This window comes from Pteropus medius, unplaced genomic scaffold (assembly GCF_902729225.1).
Source record: "Pteropus medius unplaced genomic scaffold, Ma_sr-lr_union100, whole genome shotgun sequence".
NCBI classification, from domain to species: domain Eukaryota; kingdom Metazoa; phylum Chordata; class Mammalia; order Chiroptera; family Pteropodidae; genus Pteropus; species Pteropus medius.
This window is the reverse complement of record NW_024344378.1, coordinates 60,361,148-60,381,817: the sequence shown is the minus strand read 5'-3', so window position 1 is coordinate 60,381,817 and position 20,670 is coordinate 60,361,148. Positions and strand designations below refer to the sequence as shown.

Below are 20,670 nucleotides of genomic sequence, written 5' to 3'. Positions count from 1 at the left end.
TAGATTCAATGTAATCTCTCTCAAAATAATGGCATTTCTAACAGAATTTAAAAAATAATCCTAAAATTTATATTGAACCATAAAAGACCCAAAATAGCCACGGCAATCTTGAAAAAGAAGAACAAAGTTGGAGGTTTCATGCTGCCTGGTATGAAACTATACTACAAGGCTATAGTCACCAAAACATCATGGTATTGGCATAAAATCAGACACACAGGTCAATAGAACAGAATAGAGAGCCTAGAAATAAACCCATGTCTATATGGCCATCTAATCTATGAAAAAGGGGGCAAGAATATACAATGGGGTAAAGACATTCTATGCAACAAATGGTGATGGGAAACTGAATAGATACATGCAAAAAAATGAAACAAAAAAATAAACTCAAAATGGATTAAAGACTTAAATATAAGACCCAAAATCATAAAGCCCCTAGAAAATATAGGCAGTAAACTCTCTAACATTGCTCTTAGCAATATTTTTTTTTTCTGATATATCTTCGCAGACATGGGAAACAAAAGAAAAAATAAATGGGACTACATCAAACTAAAAAGGTTTTGCACAGCAAAGGAAACCATCAACAAAACAAAAGATAACATACTGAATGGGAGACAATATTTGCCTATGATATATCTGATAAAGGGTTAATATCCAAAATTTATTTATTTTTTTAAAAAAAGCTCATACAACTCAACATCAAAAAAACAAACAATCCAATTTAAAAAATCAGCAGAGGACCTGAATAGGCATTTCTCCAAAGAGGATATACAGATGGCCAACAAACATATGAAAAGATGCTCAAGGTCACTAATTATCAGAGAAATGAAAATTAAAACAATGAGATATCACCTCGCACCTGTCAGAATGGCTATCATCAACAAATCAAAAAACAAGTGTTGACAAGGGTAGAGAAAAGGGAACACTTGTGTGCTGTTCGTGGGATTGCAAATTGCTACAGCCATTGGAAAATAGTTTGGAGGTTCCTCAAAAAATTAAAAATAGAACTACCTTATGATCCAACAGTCTCACTTCTGGGTATTTGCCTGAAGGAAACCAAAACACTTAATTTGAAAAGATATATGCACCCGTATGTTCACTACAGTGCTATTTATAATAGCCAAGATATGGAAGCAACCTAAGTGCCCATCAATAGACAACTGAATGAAGAAGATGTGGTTCTGTGAACAGCCTTGCCTGAAAGAGTTGTGAGCTTCACGCAGTGGCAGTGCCCAGGGATCAGGGCAGAAAGCAGAGAAGTGAGAAAGGCAGATAAGAAAAAGTTGATTATTACCAAGGCAAAAAAAAAAAAAAAGGTGTAGATGATACTCTTCATCACTCTGGCAACCAAATCAAAGTTATGACAGAAACAAGGAGCAAACAACAAGGAAAAATTGCTTGGGATCTAGAAACAACAAGCCATACAACTAGGAAGAAATCTAAGAACTCACCCTGCAACAGCAGAAAGTAAATAGAGGGTGAGGACTTGAGGCTGCTATGGTCCCAAGCAACTGAATGGGATGAAGGCTGTGGCAGCGGCAGATGCAGATGCCTCTGAAAGGGGCCGTGTCTGCAAGCAGACTTCCGCAGTGATGGACCTGCTTGTTCTGAGCACCAGTGCCAGTTTGGCTGGGCAGGGACTTACAAGGGTACACTGAGTTGTTTGAGTGAGGGACAAGGCGAGACTCACTCTGTATAGAAGTACCAGCGATATCCATTGTTCCTCTGTTGAGCTCCACACCCTCCATTGTGCGGACACAGTGCCGACATAGCAGAGACGTCATCAAACTGGATAGCAGAGGTTGCTCCGTCCACAGTATTCCCTGAAACTTTGCATCCCCAAACTCATGGCCCTACCCAAGCCACATCCAGGTGTATCCTTGGTTAGTCAAGTGCTCCTTGCTGAGCAGCACCTAGATACACTGGAGGCAGCTGGCTTTGGTTTCTGGTGTGGCCTTTTGAGGCAACTATAAGCACAGTATCTGTGGATTGCTTGCTGATCTTAACAGGTGGCCCCAGACGGGTAGAGGCTTGGGCTAAATTTGGCCTGGTGCCACTACTACACAAATCCACACTAATAAGACTGGGAGACTTAGAAGCTTCGCTTAGTACATAGAAACAGACACAAAAAGGCAGCCATGAGAAGACAAAGAAGCAGAAACCATATAAGAGAACAGATCAGAGATCCAGAAATAATGAAGTCAAGTAATCTAACAGATGCAGAGTTCAAAACACTGGTTATAAAGTTGCTCAGTGAACTTATGGGAAGTGTACATGAAGTCATTGAGAACTTCAACAAAGGGATAAAAAACATAAAAATGGAAATGGAAATTATAAAAGGGAACCAGTCAGAAATGAAGAACACATTATCTGAGATGAGAAGTATATTCAATGGAATAAATAAAGTAAGTAAAGAAGAGGATCAAATGACCGATATAGAGGATAGGAAACCCAAGGACACTCGATCAGAATGGCAAGAAAAAAGAAGCCAAGTCCATAATAATAATTTAAAGAGCCCATGGGACATTATTAAAAGTAAAAATATCTGTGTCATAGGTTAACTGAAGAGAGAGAACAAGAAATTGAATATATATTTGAAGAAATAATGATGGAAAATTTCTCTAACCTGGTGAAGGAAATAGGCATAAAACCCCAGGAAGCTCAGAGAGTCCCCAAAACCAAGAATCCAAAGAGGCCCACACCAAGACACATCATAATTCAAATGCCAAAGGTTAAATACAAAGAAAGAATCTTAAAAGCAGCAAGAGAAAAGCAGTTAGTTTATCTACAAGGGAGCACCCATAAGACTGGCAGCTGATTTCCCAAAAGAAACTATGCAGGACAGAAGAACTTGGCACAAAATATTCAACATGATGAAGACTCAGGATCTACAACCAAGAAGACTTTATCCAGTAAAGCTATCATTTAGAGTCAAAAGACAGATAAAGAGCTTCCCAGACAAAAATAAGCTAAGGGAATTTATCAGTACCAAGCCAGTATTACAGGAAATGTTGGAGGGACTTCTTTAAGAAAGAACATGTATCAAAAACAGGAATTAAGAATGGTAATAATTACATTCCTATCAACAAGAACCCCAAATGGAAAAGAATTAAGTGCTATAACCAAAAGATAAAGTGGCTGAAGGGATAAGAAAACAGGACCCCTACATACACTGCCTACAAGAGAACTACCAGCCAAGAATGATGTATCGAGCAAAGCTCTCCTTTAAAAATGAAAAATAAATAAAGACCTTTCCAGACATAGAAAAACTGAGGGAATTCTCCGCTACAAGGCCTGCATTCCAGGAAATAGTGAAAAGGGTAAGCTCACCTAAAACAAAATGACAAAAAAAGTACATAACTATGAGTGTGGCAACTAGCAGGCAGACAGAAGCAGAGTAGTGCAATCCTTATTAGGAACAGGGCATTATAAACTTAAACAACAAGAAGAGATTTATTATTGTAAGATAGTAATGAACATTCAGCACATATAGGGACACATTGAGACCACAATAACAGAAAAGGGGAGAAGATTCAAAGATCCAAATTAGCAAAGGGGAATGAGATACGGCACATACAGAAGAAAATGGACTACTATATATATACAACTATTCTTTACATATTCATAATAGTAACCACATGCCAAAGATTCAGAACTGAAGTATATAACATAAAACAAGAAGGACCAGAGGGAAAATTCACAATCCTCCCATCCCCCCAAAAAGAAACAAAAGGACAAGGAAGAAATGGAAACAACGAGTTACCAGAAAGCAAAAGATAAAATGGCTATAAGAAGACCTCATATTTCAATAATCATCCTAAATGTAAATGGACTGAACTCACCAATAAAGAGGCAGAGTTGCAGATTGGATCAAAAAACAAAACCCAACCATATGCTGCCTCCAGTTCCAAAGACAAATATAGACTCAAAGTGAAAGGGTGGGAAATGATATTTCAAGCAAATGGCATTCAGAGAAAAGCAGGAGTAGATCCTGACTCTTCATCCTGTTGAATATTTTGTGCCAAGCCCTTCTGTCCTGCATAGCTTCTTTTGAGAAATCAGCTGCCAGTCTTCTGGGTGCTCCCTTGTAGGTAAACTAACTGCTTTTCTCTTGCTGTTTTTAAGATGAAACAGACTTCAAAATAAAAAAATGTAAAGAAAAATACTGAGGGACACTTCGTAATGATAAAGGGAAGCATGCACCAAGAAGACATAACAATTATTAATATCTATGCTCCCAAACAGGAAGCTCTGAAATATATAAAGCAAATATTAACAGAACTAAAGGGAGAAACAGACCAAAACACTATCGTAGTAGGGGACATAAATACCCCACTGTTGGATATGGACAGATCATCCAAACAGAAACTCAATAAAGAAGTAACAACCTTAAGGACACATTAGACCAGCTGGACATAACTGACATTTACAGAGCCTTTCATTCCCAAACAGCTGCTTATACATTCTTCTTTAGTGCACATGGAACATTCTCAAGGATTAACCACATTCTGGGACACAGAGATAGCCTCAACAAATATAAGAGGGTTAAAATCATACCAACCACATTCTCTGATCATAATGCTTTGAAACTCAAGATTAACTGTAAAAAGGAAGCAGGAAAACCACAAATACATGGAGATTAAACAACATGCTACTGAAGAATGACTGGGTCAGAGAAGAAAAAAGAGAGATCAAGAGATACATAGAGACAAATGATAATGATAGTATAACATATCAAAACTTTTGGGACACAGCAAAAGCCGTCATAAGAGGAAAGTTCATATCATTACAGGCCTACCTCAAAAAACAAGAATGAGCCCAAACGAACAACCTAACACTTCATCTTAAAAAACTAGAAAAGGAAGAACAAATGAAGCCTAAAGTCAGCAGAAGATATCATCAAAATTAGAGCAGAATTAAATGAAATTGAAAACAAACAGAAAAAAAAACAGAAAAAATAAATGCAACAAAGAGCTGGTCCTTGAGAAGGTTAATAAAATTGACAAACTCCTGGGTAGACACACACAAAAGAAAAAAGAAAAAGGATACAAACAAAATCAGGGATGAAAGAGAAGAAATTTCAGGAGACACAACAGAAATATAAGAATCATACAAGAAAACTATGAAAAGGTGTATAATAACAAATTTAACAACCTAGAAGAAATGGACAAGTACTTAGAAAGATACAACCTTCCTAGACTGAATCAAGAAGAACTGGAAAATCTAAATAGACTGATTAGCGGTATGGAAATTGAAACAGTCATAAAAAACCTACCAAAAAGGAAAAGTCCAGGACCATATGGCTTCACCAGTGAATTCTGCCAAACATTCAAAGAAGATTTAATACCTATTCTCCACAAACTCTTCCAAAAAATCAAAAATGAGAAAATACTTCCTAACTCATTTTATGAGGCCAATATTACCCTGATACCGAAGCCTGGTAAAGATAACACATAAAAAGAAAACTACAGACCGACGTCTCTCATGAACACAGATGCAAAAATCCTAAATAAGACCTTGACTAGCAAACCGAATACAGCAACATATTAAAAAGATTATACACCATGATCAATTGGGATTCATCCCAGGGGCACAGGGATGGTTCAACTTACACAAATCAATTAATGTGATACATCATATAAACAAATTATAAAGTAAGAATACGATCATATCAACAGATTCAGAAAAAGCCTTCAACAAGATATAGCATCCAATTATGATCGAAACACTTAACAAAATCGGTGAAGGAAAGTAACTTAACATAATAAAGGCCATATATGACAAACTCTCAGCCAACATTATACTTAATGGTGAAAAACTAAAAACCTTCCCTTTAAGATTGGGAACAAGGCAAGGCTGTCCACTATCGCCACTGTTATTCAATGTAACATTGGAGGTCCTAGCAAGTGCGATCAGGCAAGAGAAAGATATAAAAGGCATCCAAATAGGAAATGAAGTCAAACTGTCACTATTTGGATGACATGATTCTCTAGATAGAAAACCAAAAGACTCCACAAGAACACTTCTAATAACAATAAGCAAATACGGTAAAGTTTCTGGATACAAAATTAATGTTAAAAATCCCTAGTGTTCCTATACTCTAAAAATAAAGTGTCAGAAAAATAAGCGGAAAAAATTATTCCTTTTCCAATTGCAACAAAAGAATAAAATACCTACGAATTACTCTAATGAAACATGTGAAGGACCTATATAATGAAAACTATAGGAACCTATTAAAAGAAATCTAAGAAGATACACAGAAATGGAAAGATATTCCGTGTTATTGGATTAGAAGAATCGACATAGTTAAAATGACCTTATTATCTAAAGTATTATACAGATTTAGTGTAATCTTCATCAAAATCCTATTGGCATTTTTAAAAGAAATAGAGCAAAAATCATCAGATTTGAAGGGAAGCACAAAAAACCTCTAATTGCCAAAGCCATCCTGAGAAAAAAGAATGAGGCTGGAGGCATCACTCTGCCCAACTTAAATTATACTACAAAGCAACAATAATCAAAATGGCATAGTATTGGCAGAAAAAAGGACACACAGACCAGTGGAACAAAATCGAGAATCCAGTAATAAACCCATGTTTATATGGGCAAATAATTTTCGACAAAATAGTCAAAAACATACAATAGAAAAAGGAAAGCCTCTTCAGTAAATGGTACTAGGAAAACTGGAATGCCACTTGCAAAAGGATGAAAAGAGACTGTTGTCTATCACCACCACAAACCAAAATTAACTCAAAATGGATTAAGGACCCAAATATAAGACCCAAACCAATAAACTGCATAGAAGAAAACACAGGAACTAAACTCATGGACCATAGACTTAAAGAGGATTTTATGAATTTGACCTCAAAGGCAAGGGAAATCAAAGCAAAACTAAATGAATGGGACTACATGAAACTAAAAAGCTTCTTCACAGCAAAAGAAACAACAACAAGGTAAAGAGACAACCATCCAAATGGGAAAGTACATTTGCAAGCAACGCCTCTGATAAAGGCCTAATATCCAAAATATACAAAGAACTCATACAACTCAACAACAATAAAAAAAACAAACAATCCAATTAAAAAATGGGCAGAGGACCTGAACAAACTCTTCTCCCAGAAGACATACAAATGGCCAACAAACATATGAAAGGATGCTCAACATCGCTAGTTATTAGGGAAATGCAAATCAAAAGCACAATGAGATACCATCTCACACCTGTTAGAATGGCTATAATCAACAGGACAAGTTATAAGAAATGCTGGAGAGGATGCGGAGAAAAAGGAACCCTCACACACTATTGGTGGGACTGCAAATTGGTAAAGCAACTATGGAAAATAGTATGGAGGTTCCTCAAAAAACTAAGAATTGATCTACCATATGATCCAGCAACCCCTCTACTGGGTATTTATCCCCAAAACTTGCAAACCCATAGTGAAAAGATATTTGCACAATGATGTTTATAGTAGCATTATTTATGGTGGCCAGGACATGGAAGCAACCAAAATTTTCTACAACAGATGACTGGATAAAGAAGCTGTGGTACATACATACAATGGAATATTACTCAACCATAAGAAGAGACAAAATACTGCCATTTGCAACAACATGGATAGACCCTGAGATAATCATGCTAAGCAAAATATGCCAGACAGAAAAAGTTGAAAAACACATAATATCACTTATATGTAGGATATAAACCTAAAAGCAACAAATGAACAGGACAAGGAAGCAGAGACTCATGGACATGGACAAGAGACTTGTGGTTACAAGAGGGGAGGGGGAAGAGGAGAGGGGGGAGGGGTCAAATGTGTGGTGACAGAAAGAAATCTAACTGTGTAGTGAACACACAATGGAATGTATATCTATGCCTTACTGTTGAATTGTACACCTGAAACTTACTGAATTTCATTAACCAATGTCAGCATAATAAAAATTAATTAAAATTTAAAAATAAAACCCAAAAGCCATATTTAATGACCAATAACCATATGAAAAACTTAATATTATTCCTTATCAGAGAAATTCTTTATAAGAATGGTTGAAATGAAAAAGACTGACAATGTCAAGTATTGGTGAGGATGGGGCACAAACTGGAACTCTCATGTTGCTGATGGGAGTGTAAATTAGTTCGGACACTTTGCAAAATTGTTTGGCACAACAACTAAAGCTACATATATACCTTCTGTATCTCTACAAGACCATTCCTAGGTATATGTCTCAAAGAAGAGAGTGCATATGTCCACCAAAGTCATATATAAGAGTATTGAGAGCAGTTTTATTGATGAAAGCTAAAAACTAGAAACAATCCAAATGTCTGTCAAAAGAAAAACAAATTGAAGTACAGTCTTATAATGAAATAGTACATAGCAGTAAAAAAAGACAGACATGCAACAAGATGATTAATTACAAAAGTATTATCCTGAGCAAAGGAAACCAGACCCCTCCCTCAAAAAAAGAGAGAGATTCTAATGAGTTCATTTATACAAAGTTCGAGGAGGCAAAACTAATTTATTGTGACAAATATAAGAATAGTAGTTATTTCTGGGACTGGAGAAAGGTGGGTATTGACTAGAAAAGGTTATAAGGAAAACTGAAAAGAAAGACGGGTCTCTTTTAATTTGGGTTATATGTGCATAAATATATATAAACATAAAAATTCATCAAGCTGTACATTAAAGACTTGTGAATTTTATTATACATTATATTTCAATAAAAAAGGGATAAGCTATTAATCAAGTGAAAAGCAAAATAACAGAGTGGTGATATACATGTACATATATATGTGTATATACACATGTAGATACATGACAAAGGACTCACATCCAGAGTAAATTTAGATATAAAAAAATCAATAAGCAAAAAAACAGACAACCCAAAGAAAAATGAGTAAGATTTGAAAAGGCATTTTACAAAAAGTATAAAATACCCAATAAATATATAAAAGGTGCTCAACTTCGTTAGTCAGAGAAATGCAAATTAAAAACACAATGATGGCTCTACACGTCAACCAGAATGACAAAAATAAAAATGAAGGACCATACCAAATACTGGTAAGAATGCATGAAAACTGCAACTCTCATTAACTACAGGACAGATGTAAATTGGTTCAATTACTTCAGAATCACTTTGGAAAACTGACAATATCCAGTAAAGCTGAATATAGGCATACTTCTTATCAATGCCCAGAGAAAATATCCATAATAAGTAAATATGAACAGAGTATTTTAAAAAGTAACTGTAAGACTAAGATTAGGCTATCTTTTATTATCCTTCTTAGCTCTAGAACCACAAAATTTTTAAATATCATGAATTATTTTAAGTGCAGAATAATCCCATTAGATGTGTTGCTGGCCTAAAAACCAATTCATCACTTTTAATATCTCAATAAATAACTGAGGCCAGAAACTTGGGATGAATGACATTTTATAAATATATTTTTCACAATTACTAGCAGTCCTCAATCTGACTCCTGCACAGATAAACTAGAGAAAGGCCTGGCCAAATGCCAATAGCTTCACCTTTTTGCTGAGATTCATGTTCTCCATCTTAGCCTTCAGCAGCTTCATCTTATTCATAGTTATTGAATTTTCAATTATCTGTTGCCCAGAAGGAGAAGGCTCAATTTCTTCATCCTCATCAGTATACAAATTATATACAGAACCACCACTGCAAAGAAAATAATTACTATTGAAATGTACCTGATACCTGCCCAATGACTAAAAATATTCTATGTGCAATAGAAACTATAGATGTTGCTAATGATAAAACAACAAACCCATCTTGTCAATGAAATTTAAGGCAAATGTATTTCAAAAATATATTTCTTAGGAGAAAAAAATAAATAGTGATAAATATCATCATCTAGCATTACTGAAAATTCTAATACAGCTATGCTTTTCTCAAGTCAGTATACCATAAGTGAAGATCTTTTGGCATCTGCTCTATCATTCCCATAGAAGCAAAATCCATTTCCATAAGAATGATCTGATTTCATTTTATTAGCCAAAACTAATAATTGTGCAACCTAGACCACAGGCTGATCAAATTTCAACTAACCAGAATAAAAAAGAAATTAACACATAAGAGAAGTCTAGATTTTTATTAATGCTGAGAGAATTCTCACTAAAAAAAGGAACACATACACAGATGTCATTAGAACATTTTCTGCTCTAAAGACAACAAAAAATATAGATAACTTAAGATTTTTCTCAGTGTATTTAGAAATATAACCACCTAGAATAGCATAGAGTTTTAAATGAAAAAAGACATCCCAGGCAAGTCATAACACATATTATTAAACACGTAAAACATTTCAATTACTGATTAATCATCATGATATTTATTCATTAACATAATTATTAGCTGGAGCCCCTTCTCTTCGCATAATATAATGGTATTTAGCACACTATCTTCATATTTATACTTACATACTTATCTTTCCCTCTTACTCCACCATTTACAAGCTGAAAACAGTTATTAGGCTTTTGCATCTTCCCAGTCTTAGCACCTGGCAGAGTGTTTGGCCCATATTCAACAAATATTAAACACAAACATTACTGAAATTTCATTCAGCTTTTTCAATAATGAAAAAAATTAAAATGGTAAAGTTTGAAAAAAACAAGCTCAGCATATTTGAATGACTAAAATTTTAAATAGAGCAGAAAAAGAATGTTGGTCACTGTGCCCGATTTACTTATAAAAAAACTAATGTACCTATGCTAAAGAATATGAGGGTTAATAAGATTTCCAATTTTACATGGTTCTTAAGAAATGGAAATGTAGGACAGCCTTAATAAGGCATATTCCGTAACATTTCTGAAGTACATACTACCACCCCACAAAAGCAAAGTAGAAAGTAGATGACCCCATTCCTAAACTTTATATGGTGAAACTGAGGATGACATTTTAAAATTGTGGGTTAATTACATGGACAGCAGGCATACTTGTCAGAAGGAAGAATGGCCAGAACTGATCTCCATAACCAGTTCAGTCCCTAGTGTTTGCCTTGTGACCATCACTTTCCTTCTACCTATTGTAGATTCCTACTACAGTATGAAAGTTGACACAAGGAGGCACAATACTAAATTAACATTGCTACTATTTACTAAATGCCTACTCTGCCAGGTATTTTCCACATATTATTTCTAATCCTCACGAAAACTATACAAGCTGATATTTATCCCATTTTATAAATAAAGAAACTGCAGTTTAGAGATTAAGTGATTTTGTTCCAGACCAGAGAGCTAATAAATGGTAGACTTAAGATTCAAATCCCCCAACTGTCTGGTTCCAAAGTCTATTCTTTATTCTACTTCCTGTTGCTTTCCCAGGCACCAAACAACAGACTTTACTGAACCATGCTTGTGTTCCTAAAAAAGAGACAGAACTTACAGTATGTGAAGACTCTCAAGTTTAACTATACCTGAAAAGGAGGGTTGAGAAGAAGATTTTTGCTAGTTCGCCCATGGAGTTGGAAGGAATGACTTAAGCACACTCTACTATTGGTTACCTTGCAGTATTTTAACTTTAATTCTCTACTATACTTGTGGTAATTTAACTTTAGGTACCCATACTGAATGTTGAAAGAGGTTTTTGGCTCAACTTTCCTTTACTGTTTCCGCATGTGTGGTATATTAAAAAAAGTAAAATCATGATAAATAGTTCATTAGATGCATTTTGGAAGATTAAAGAAACTTTTAAATGTACCTATATTTTAAAAGAATCACATTATTCTGCTTTTTTTTCTAACAAAGCAAAGATTCATGACATCAGTCAGAAGCCAATCACAATTTCTATTTAGAAAAATGTAAATAGACTAGGATAACATAGTAATTTATAAATCTAATCCAAAAATATCCTTCTTTATATTTAATATTCTAAATATTTTCTTGAATTTCTAAATATTTTCTTTATAAAAGAAGAAAATCAAATTTTTAATACATGTGCATAGGGAACTCATATAAGCATGAAAATTCTCTTAATATTTTCTTGAATGCTTATATTTAACTTTTTCTAAATCTTTTAATCTAATAATGTGATTAAAGAATAAGAGATGGGCAAATGTATTTCAACATGAATATTGTTCATCATAAAGCCAAGCCCTTATGTGACTTTCACAGACAAGTTATCATTTAATTAGGACTTGCAAATACCTCCTTCTACTTCTTTCCACTTAAAAAAGCAGGAAGATGGCATGATTAACTAAAAAGATCTGAGACTAAAAGTGACTGATAATAGGTTGTGTATTGAAATGAACCAAATAAGTACTGAATTCTGTTTCTTCTTAGAGCAGGAGTTAGAAAACTACAGGCAACAGGCCAAATTCAGTCCGCCATGTATTTTCGTGCACCTCACGAGCTAAGAATGGCTTTTATATTTTTAAATAGTTGAAAAAAGTCAAAATAATATTTCATAACATGAAAATTATATGAAATTCAAATTCGCATCCATAAATAAAGTTTTATTGGAACATAGCCACATTCATTTGATCACATACTGCATATGGCTGATTTTGCACTACAGTGGCAGAGTTAAGTAGCCACACAGAAATTGTATGTGGCTTTCATTTCTTTGCACTGTGGCTTGTCACACTACAAATCAGTGACACAGTCATAATTCAACAGCATTTTGAGTGCCATGTATATCACTGTACAGTGACTTTTTTTAAATTACCGGTATATATATCCAACATGTCAAAGCCAAGAGGAGAAGAGTGGACTTCAAATGGTGCAGTTTTAAGGCACAATAGAGCACGAATCATTTTTTAAATCCATCAACTGGCAAAGCATTGTGTTTCTTATGCAATGACACTGTAGCTATGCTAAAGAAAAACAACATATTTGCATATTATCAGACTGAGGATTCATCACAGTATTCTCAACTTGTAGGAAAGCAATGGTCAGAAAAATGAGAAAATTTAAAATGAAATAGATCATAGCAGAATTTCTTCCCAGAAATAAAAAATGAAAATGATATTACAACCAAAATAAGTTTCCAAGAGGTTTATTTACTAGCCAAGCAAGGAAATCTGTTTATCAATAGTGCATTAATTAAACCATGTATGATCACAGCAGTTGAAGAAATTAAACTTGTTTAAAGACTATTCCTTCAGCAAGAACAACTTCTTGAAGAGCTGACAACATTGGAAGAAACATCAACAGTCAATTAAAAAATAAGACAAATCATTTATAGTTGTTTTCCTTGGCTTTTGATGAGTCAACGTAAGTTACTGATACTGTCTAGATATTTTTGTTTATTCAGGGCACCAATACCAAGTTTGAAGTGACTGAATAACTAATACCTTTGAAGAGTCCGCATTAAACTGCAGTGAAGAAAATTGTCAAAGAAGTTGCTAAAATACTACTTCAATACAACTTGAAGTGAAATCTGCTACAATTGATGGAATAAAAGTAAAAAAAAAAAATTTAGTTGAACAAATTTATAAAGCTAATAAAAATGTAAGGTGTTTAAAATCTATGGTTACTCATCAGCAGGTATTCTGCCACAAATATTTGAATCTATCATGTATTATTACTGAACCAGTAGTGTCAATGGTAGTAGTTTTGTGATTTTTCTTTTAGCTCATGGCTGGCACTGAATATTTCTGAACGAAAAGAACCATCCTCAACTGCTAGTATCAAACAATGAATGTCTTTAGAGATTTGCTTTTTCTGTGGACTTGAGAATGTTTCTTAATAAATTCAACCTAAAATTAGAAAGTTAAACAGTATGTACATGAGAAACATATACTGCAGTAATGTCATTTTGAGAACTAGCATTACGGTGAATCACATGTAATGTCATGCTTTCAAAAGTTAAAAACTTAAGTGAGATCTCCATTACCACACAAGTTTAGAGCAGACATGTTTTCTGAACTCAAAGTATACTACCAGCAGCATTTTCATACTTCACTGCAAGTTAATGAAAATTTCAATATTTCAAAATCTCTTTAAATGTGGAATTCAGGAGTTCTATTTTCAATTGGAAGTATTTAATCTACAATGTAATGACATGCTAAAGGTAAATAGCAAGAGAAGACAGTACTAGAATTCTATAAATGCATTTCAAGTGATGAATATGCTCAATTAAAATCATATGCTCATGAACTCATCAATATTTGGTAGTTACCTATCTGTGTGAAAAATAATTTTCAAAGATAAAATACATAAAATCTCATCACAGATCAATATTAACAGATGAATGTCTACAACTAATTTTATAATCAGATAAGCAACACTAGCTTTCTAACCCAATTAAGTAAAACGTCACCCTCACAGAAAGAATTATATTCTTATTAGTAGACCTAAACCACACACACACATAAAAGTACTCAATTATTATTCTTATATATTGAATTCTGTCAGTAAAAATCTTACGGAAAATTTTTTCTCTTGTTATATAAGTACCTACACTTCATTTTACCTCTTAGCCTGAATATCCTAAAATAATTAGTCTCTGGCCCTTTACAAAAAAGTTTGCTGTCCTCTGTTGTAGAACAGGAAAGATAAATGTCCTCCAAGGTATGATTCAGAAAGTTTTCTGTTTCCCTTTCTCATCCACTCTATCTCATCTAATTTTGGCAGGTGAATAGAAAGAAAAGAAAATTATAAAAAATAATAATTACCTTGAGAAGAACATTAATACGATTTTAACTGAAATCCACAGCAACACTTGGGCTAGGTCTTAAACACAACAGAAGTTGGCTGAGGAAAAACTGGAGTAAAAGGAGGAAATGATATTTCTAGCAAAGAGAAATAGAAGTGCAAAAACATGACATAATGAGAGACCTGAAAAATTAATGCTGACAGGTGATAAAGGGCCTTATGAGCTAAGCTAAGGAGTTTAGATTCTCTCCTTTAGGAAAGGAGAGCAAAAAGAGGATATTCTTAAGGAAAGAAAACCCAAAACAACAGTGAACTAGCATAGAGAGACTGGTATAAAGCAATTCTTTACATGGTCCAAGTGTGAGACACTGGATTAAGGCTGCTGCTCTCACTGCTCCCTCTTCTTGACTTCTAGCCCATGTGTTTATGTCAAGTTTGTAGTGCTAACACAGATCTAGACACATTACAGTCAACAGTCAACACCCATCTGTCACAGTCTGCTCTCTGTGGCCACAAAGAATAAGTCTAATCTTTCTTCCAAATATCACTCTGTGGTGGGCAGAACCCTAAAGGAATCTCTATGAGTCCCAATCCCTGTTACTCACAGTCTATATGCTCTCCTACCCAAGTATGAGCATAACCTATGATTTACTTCTAGCCAACAGAATAGAGCAAAAGTAAAAGAATTTTTTGCAGATGTAATTTGAGCCCTAAATCAGTTGACTCTGAGTTAATACAAAAAAAGCTGTGGGCAGCTTCTAGACAATATAGCTAGCAAAACACCAGGGCATTCAGTCATATAACCACCAGGAAATGAATCATGCCAACACTGTAAATGAGCCTGAAAGTTCATTCTCTTCCCCAACCAAACCTCCAGATAAGAGTATACCTTTGCCAACATTATGACTGCAGCTTGTAAGACCCTGAGCAGAGCACCCAGCTAAAGTTATCTTTTCTACGAATGGTTCTGTCATTAGCTTTTTATTTTGTGGGATTAAATTTAGTTACCTGTAATAGCTTTCCTTCCTTTGTCTGCTAGGCAAACTCCTACTCCTTTTATGGTTGCTTCTTCTCAGAGGTTGTCCCTAACTCCCCACCTTTCAGGCAAAATAAAAGCCCTCTCATTTGGTTTTCCAGAGATGTTGATATCTTTTTATAACAACTGCCAACAGTATGTTACAGATACTATTTATAGCAGATTGCATGCTCAATGAGAGAGGAATAATCATCTTTGTAGACCAATGCTTAGTGTAGAGACTGGCTACAAAAGTTCAGTAAATATTTAGTAACTTAATTGAAAGGCAAAAAGAATCATAGTAAGACAGTGCACAGAAACTTACAGGTTTCCTTGTCCAATTCCCTAATTGTTGCCTAGCTAAGTACCTTTAGGTTGTTTTCTTCTGACTTTATAAGTAATATATGTAATATAACAACTTCTATCCCTTTTATACAGTATGAAAACAAGACCAGATTTGTCCACTTTTAAGCAGCTGAGTTAAATTATTTAAAAAGATAGCAACTTAAATTTAATCCTTTCTATTATAGCAATGTTGTATAACACACTATTATATATTATAACAAGACTTAATAACCTAGTAGGCAACTTAGAGTTTCATAAAGTTACAGAAATAAAACTTTTGTATGAAAAAATCCTATTCCATAAAGAAATTTCAGAAATTACTCTCTAAGTATTCATCATTCAAAGGACAATTTCAGAATTACATACCTGGGGCTGGGGGGGAAGGGTGGGAGAAAATGCATGAAATTTAGTCAGTGTTGTGAATAAGATTATTTGGCAATACAAGGCAAACAGAAAGGTATATGGAATGTATCATAGGATGTTTTCTTTTTCTAAGTGAGACATGCAAATGAAAACCTATTTACCTTAAAGATTCAGATAATGGTGTTAAAGTGCCATCTCCCCTATCTACTACACGAAAGAAATTCAATTGATCTCCTTCTCGGTATACCAAAAATGTAACTTGTTTGTTGTAGGAGGTCTTCTCCCAGACCTCATCTCGACTGGAATCCATGTACTCAGCCATCTCCCTAAGTGGATCTTCCATAGGAACTATAAATGGAAAAATTAATAAACAAGCTTTCAATTTATATCAAGTTTTATGCATCTTGGTACAGTGACAGGACATAATGTGCCGAATCTGAACAACAATCCTGTGTGTGTGTATATACATACATACATACATATATATATATATGATAGTAAAAGACCAGAAACTTATTTGAAAGCTATCATATATATATATATATATCTATATATATATATATCAAATAAGTTTCAAATAAGTTTCTGGTCTTTTACTGATAATTGTTTTTACTTGATAACTTCTGCTTCCTATGTTTTCCAATATTGGTTCCAACAATCAATAATTAAAATCACTATAAATTCCACTTCTTTTGATTAAAATAATATAACACACACATAATTGGGAGACATATGTTAGAAATGAGAAGCAAGTGAATCCCACTTTTTCTTTATGGTTTTATACAGAAGCTGATTCTTCTTAGACGTGTTTCTTGATATACAGTTAGGTAATTAAAAGTACACAATAATTCAGAACACAAGGGGACCACTTAGGTACTAAAACTGCAATGTGTGTAATGGTCAGAATGTTGTTTCTTGAAAGCATCTATTCAGACCCCAACTATCCTAGTATCCAGGTAAGCAGTCAGAGCACAAGGACCAGAGCAAAGCTCCTACTCCTGGCAGGCTCTAGAATTCCAAAGTTGTCCTCAGGTTTGAATGATATTGCAGTCATCATTACAACCTGATCTTGTGGTACGACTGGGCCTAAAAAGATTGCTGGCTCCTACGGTGAATGTTCTAATAGCCCTTGAGACCCAGACTTGGGTGTCTAGGTAGTGGTCTGAGAGTAAAAAAAAGTTCACCGTTAAAGACATTCTAATGTCAAGCAGAAGAAAACATCTGCTCTTTCTTTAAAGAGGCAACAATTTCTCAAACTGCATAACTCTAATTCTAGTAGCTTATTTATTAACAGAATCATAGTGCTGTACTACCTTTTTAAAAAGTTGCAGCAATAAGAAATACTAAACTCTGAAAATGACAAGGTAAAACCATTAAAGATGTTCCCATATCTTAAATTCAATACCACCACTACTAAAATGCAAAACTTAAGAAATATAATAAGATGTAGCTTATAAAAATATTTGGATGTTTTAATTAACTCATAGGCACAAAATGTATAAATATTAAAAGACATTTTCAAAACAAGTTCTTGCCATTTTTAAGTTAATAACAAACTTTCCATGTTACATTAATAAGAAATCAAAAACTATGTTACTACGTCCATTACTAAAGCCACATGAAAGCCTTGCTTAAACCAACGCAGTGTGCCTTACTTATGGAGGCACTGAGACTGAATATGTGTGTATGCACATATGTGTACGTATGTGTACAGTTTTTCGTAACAAAAATCATTTAGATTTCACCAGGTATAAACTATTATATATATACTTTAGGAAAAAATTTAGTTTTACAAAGTAAAATATTTTCTATGCTGTTTTTATAATGATTAATTCAAAAACAATTTTAAAAGCTAAACATTATTGGAACTCAGATGATAAAGGTACTTTCTAAACTGTAATTTTCAAGCAAGACTAAATATGGTCTAACTAAAAACTAAATTAAAAAAATATGGTTTCTCAAATACTATGGAGAAGTTTTAGATGGGTATAGTTTTTTTTTTTTCCACAAAGTTTTCAATGATGTAAGGTAGATGACAGCAAGCTTTTAATTTTAAAAAATGTGGATACAGTAAAGGCAGAATTATTAAAAACTGAATTTAAAATATCAAAACACCAGACAAGTTCTAGGTAGTGATTTTTCAATTTATAAACAAGACACAGAAAATGTAAGAGAAAAAAACGTATTACAAAGCTTCAACTACCAGAGGGCAGTGATGCCTTTCATTTTCATTTTTTTAAAAAAGTGTAAAAAATACATACACTTTTAACTCAGAATCCATAGCACTTACATTCCTCCTCATAAACATATAATAATTTTAGTCCTAGTAAGAAATGTAGGTGTTCTGATTAAACCTTCTGGTTTAAAGACAACACTATATACAAATAACCAACTTTCAAAAATATAATACAATGGAGTTCATATGTCATTAAACACTATATAATTCTATCTTACCATAATGTATCAGTAAATGCTTTAGGGTTCTTGCATTACTCTCAGAATCAGTACTGTAAACATCACCTTAGGTCACATAGGACAACTTCATAAGTTCAATTAATAGAAAGTTTCTGACAGCAAAACCGCTAATTTATCAACTCTAATATTACTATCTTCGTTTTATTAACCTATCCAAAAACAGTTCAACAGCCACCTATGTCACAAAATCCTCTTGAAGTAGTTAGGAAAAAGATGGTAATAACCTTATTTTCTAACCAAAATTATAAAGCATAGAGATAAAATTTGATTTATGGAAGAAATAAGCCCACAGTGGAATCAACACTTAACCTTCAATTTTCTGGTTAGAGAATGAGCAAACAAAAATAAAGGCCTTGCCCAAAATGAGGCCCACAAAAGCAGGACTGCTCTGAGCAGTCTAAGGGATGCCTCTATTTGGTGGAGATTCATGTGACATACTTGAATCAGGGATCAATGTGAACACTCCCAGTTCTTTGTAGGTTTACAACTTTCTTGTTAATCAAGTCTCTGCTCACATCATCTTCTCTGAGGACCCTTCCACAATCGTCTTCCTACTGCCCTGCTTCCACATGCTCCATCACACTACCCTATTTCTTCCATAGCACTTACAACTGCTTAAAATGACATCGACCTTTACATGTTTATTGTAGGCACTGTTATGGAGTAGGGATGTTTTTCTTCCATGGAACACTGCACTGAACATCTAGCAGATGCTCAAAATGTATTTGTTGAATGAATGGACTCCCAGGGGTTGCCCACATTCTGAAAAAGGATTCAACAAGGCCATGATAATATCCATGAAACCCAAATGCATCGTAAACTAGGCTAACAGGCATCTTTGAAATTTTATGTAACAATCATTACCTTAGGAGTTGAAGACTCAGTGGAATAAAAAAGCAACAAGATGGAAACGTACCTAAACATAATAATTACTACATATTTATACTATGCCATCCCATTTCTCTCCTCTATACTGGTGAGATTTATTTTTAAATCTCTGTGGATTTAATCAGGAATTATGAGATTTTTCTGGAATATGTGTTCCTTCTTCTGTGCATTTAGGCTTTAAAGAATAATACCTAGAGAAACAAATGTGGTTCTTCTAAGACCTAATAGCCGAAAGAGAACCTGACTACAAAATATATAAAAATACCAACTGACTTGAAGATTATTATTGTCAAATTGCTTTAACATACATAATTTTAACATATGCCTACCTCTTCTAGTATTTATAGGTCCGCCACGCATAGCCAATACCAGCTTCAAGGTACAACCTTCTGAAATGCTGTAGATAATTAACACAAACATAAATTACAATTATCAAAATGCATTCAGTGTTAAATATATACATAATTATGTGCTGCCTAATTAGGCTTAGTGCCTATCCTCTAACATTTAAAAAGAGATATATCAATGTACATAAATATAAAAGGTTAACTTATTTACTTGTACAAATAAAGAAAAAGTGAAGAGTTCTCATAAGCCTTAAACATGACAGGAAATCTCAGAATAAAAGTACTGGAAAGGACCTCGATGATTATGTGGTTTAGCCTCTTCATTTCACATGTAAGGAAAAAGAGGCCCTAAGATGAAAAGAAAATAGCAGATATATTAAACAAAATAGAAAAGAGGAAAACAGCAAATCTACAATGTCTCCAAGCACTCTTCCAGCTATTCCACATCACCTCTGTTCTTCTCTTAAGAGTGAAGAATTATATGAGAAGGGAGAAAGAAAAACAGAAAATATATCTGCCATCAGTGGCGCACTCAGTGTCAGTAACGGAAGGAGGACTTAATGAAAAATGAAAGACTTGATGAAGAGCAATACTCTCTTATCTCCAATACTTGTGAAAATGATGTAGACAGATG

The 20,670-nt window shown here is 34.0% G+C and overlaps 1 protein-coding gene across 6 annotated transcripts in view; it reads right to left on the bottom strand.

Annotated features, from left to right (window-relative positions):
* Positions 1-20,670, bottom strand: part of ZFAND4 (zinc finger AN1-type containing 4) — a 79,126-nt gene that overhangs the window by 21,205 nt on the left and 37,251 nt on the right. For all 6 annotated transcript variants that reach the window (XM_039872392.1, XM_039872389.1, XM_039872387.1 and 3 more), the window contains 3 exons: positions 20,019-20,086; positions 16,488-16,674; positions 9,519-9,666 (listed from right to left, as the gene is read on the bottom strand). In XM_039872392.1, coding sequence (XP_039728326.1) covers positions 9,519-9,666; positions 16,488-16,674; positions 20,019-20,086 — 403 coding nt within the window. The remainder of the gene's footprint in view (positions 1-9,518; positions 9,667-16,487; positions 16,675-20,018; positions 20,087-20,670) is intronic.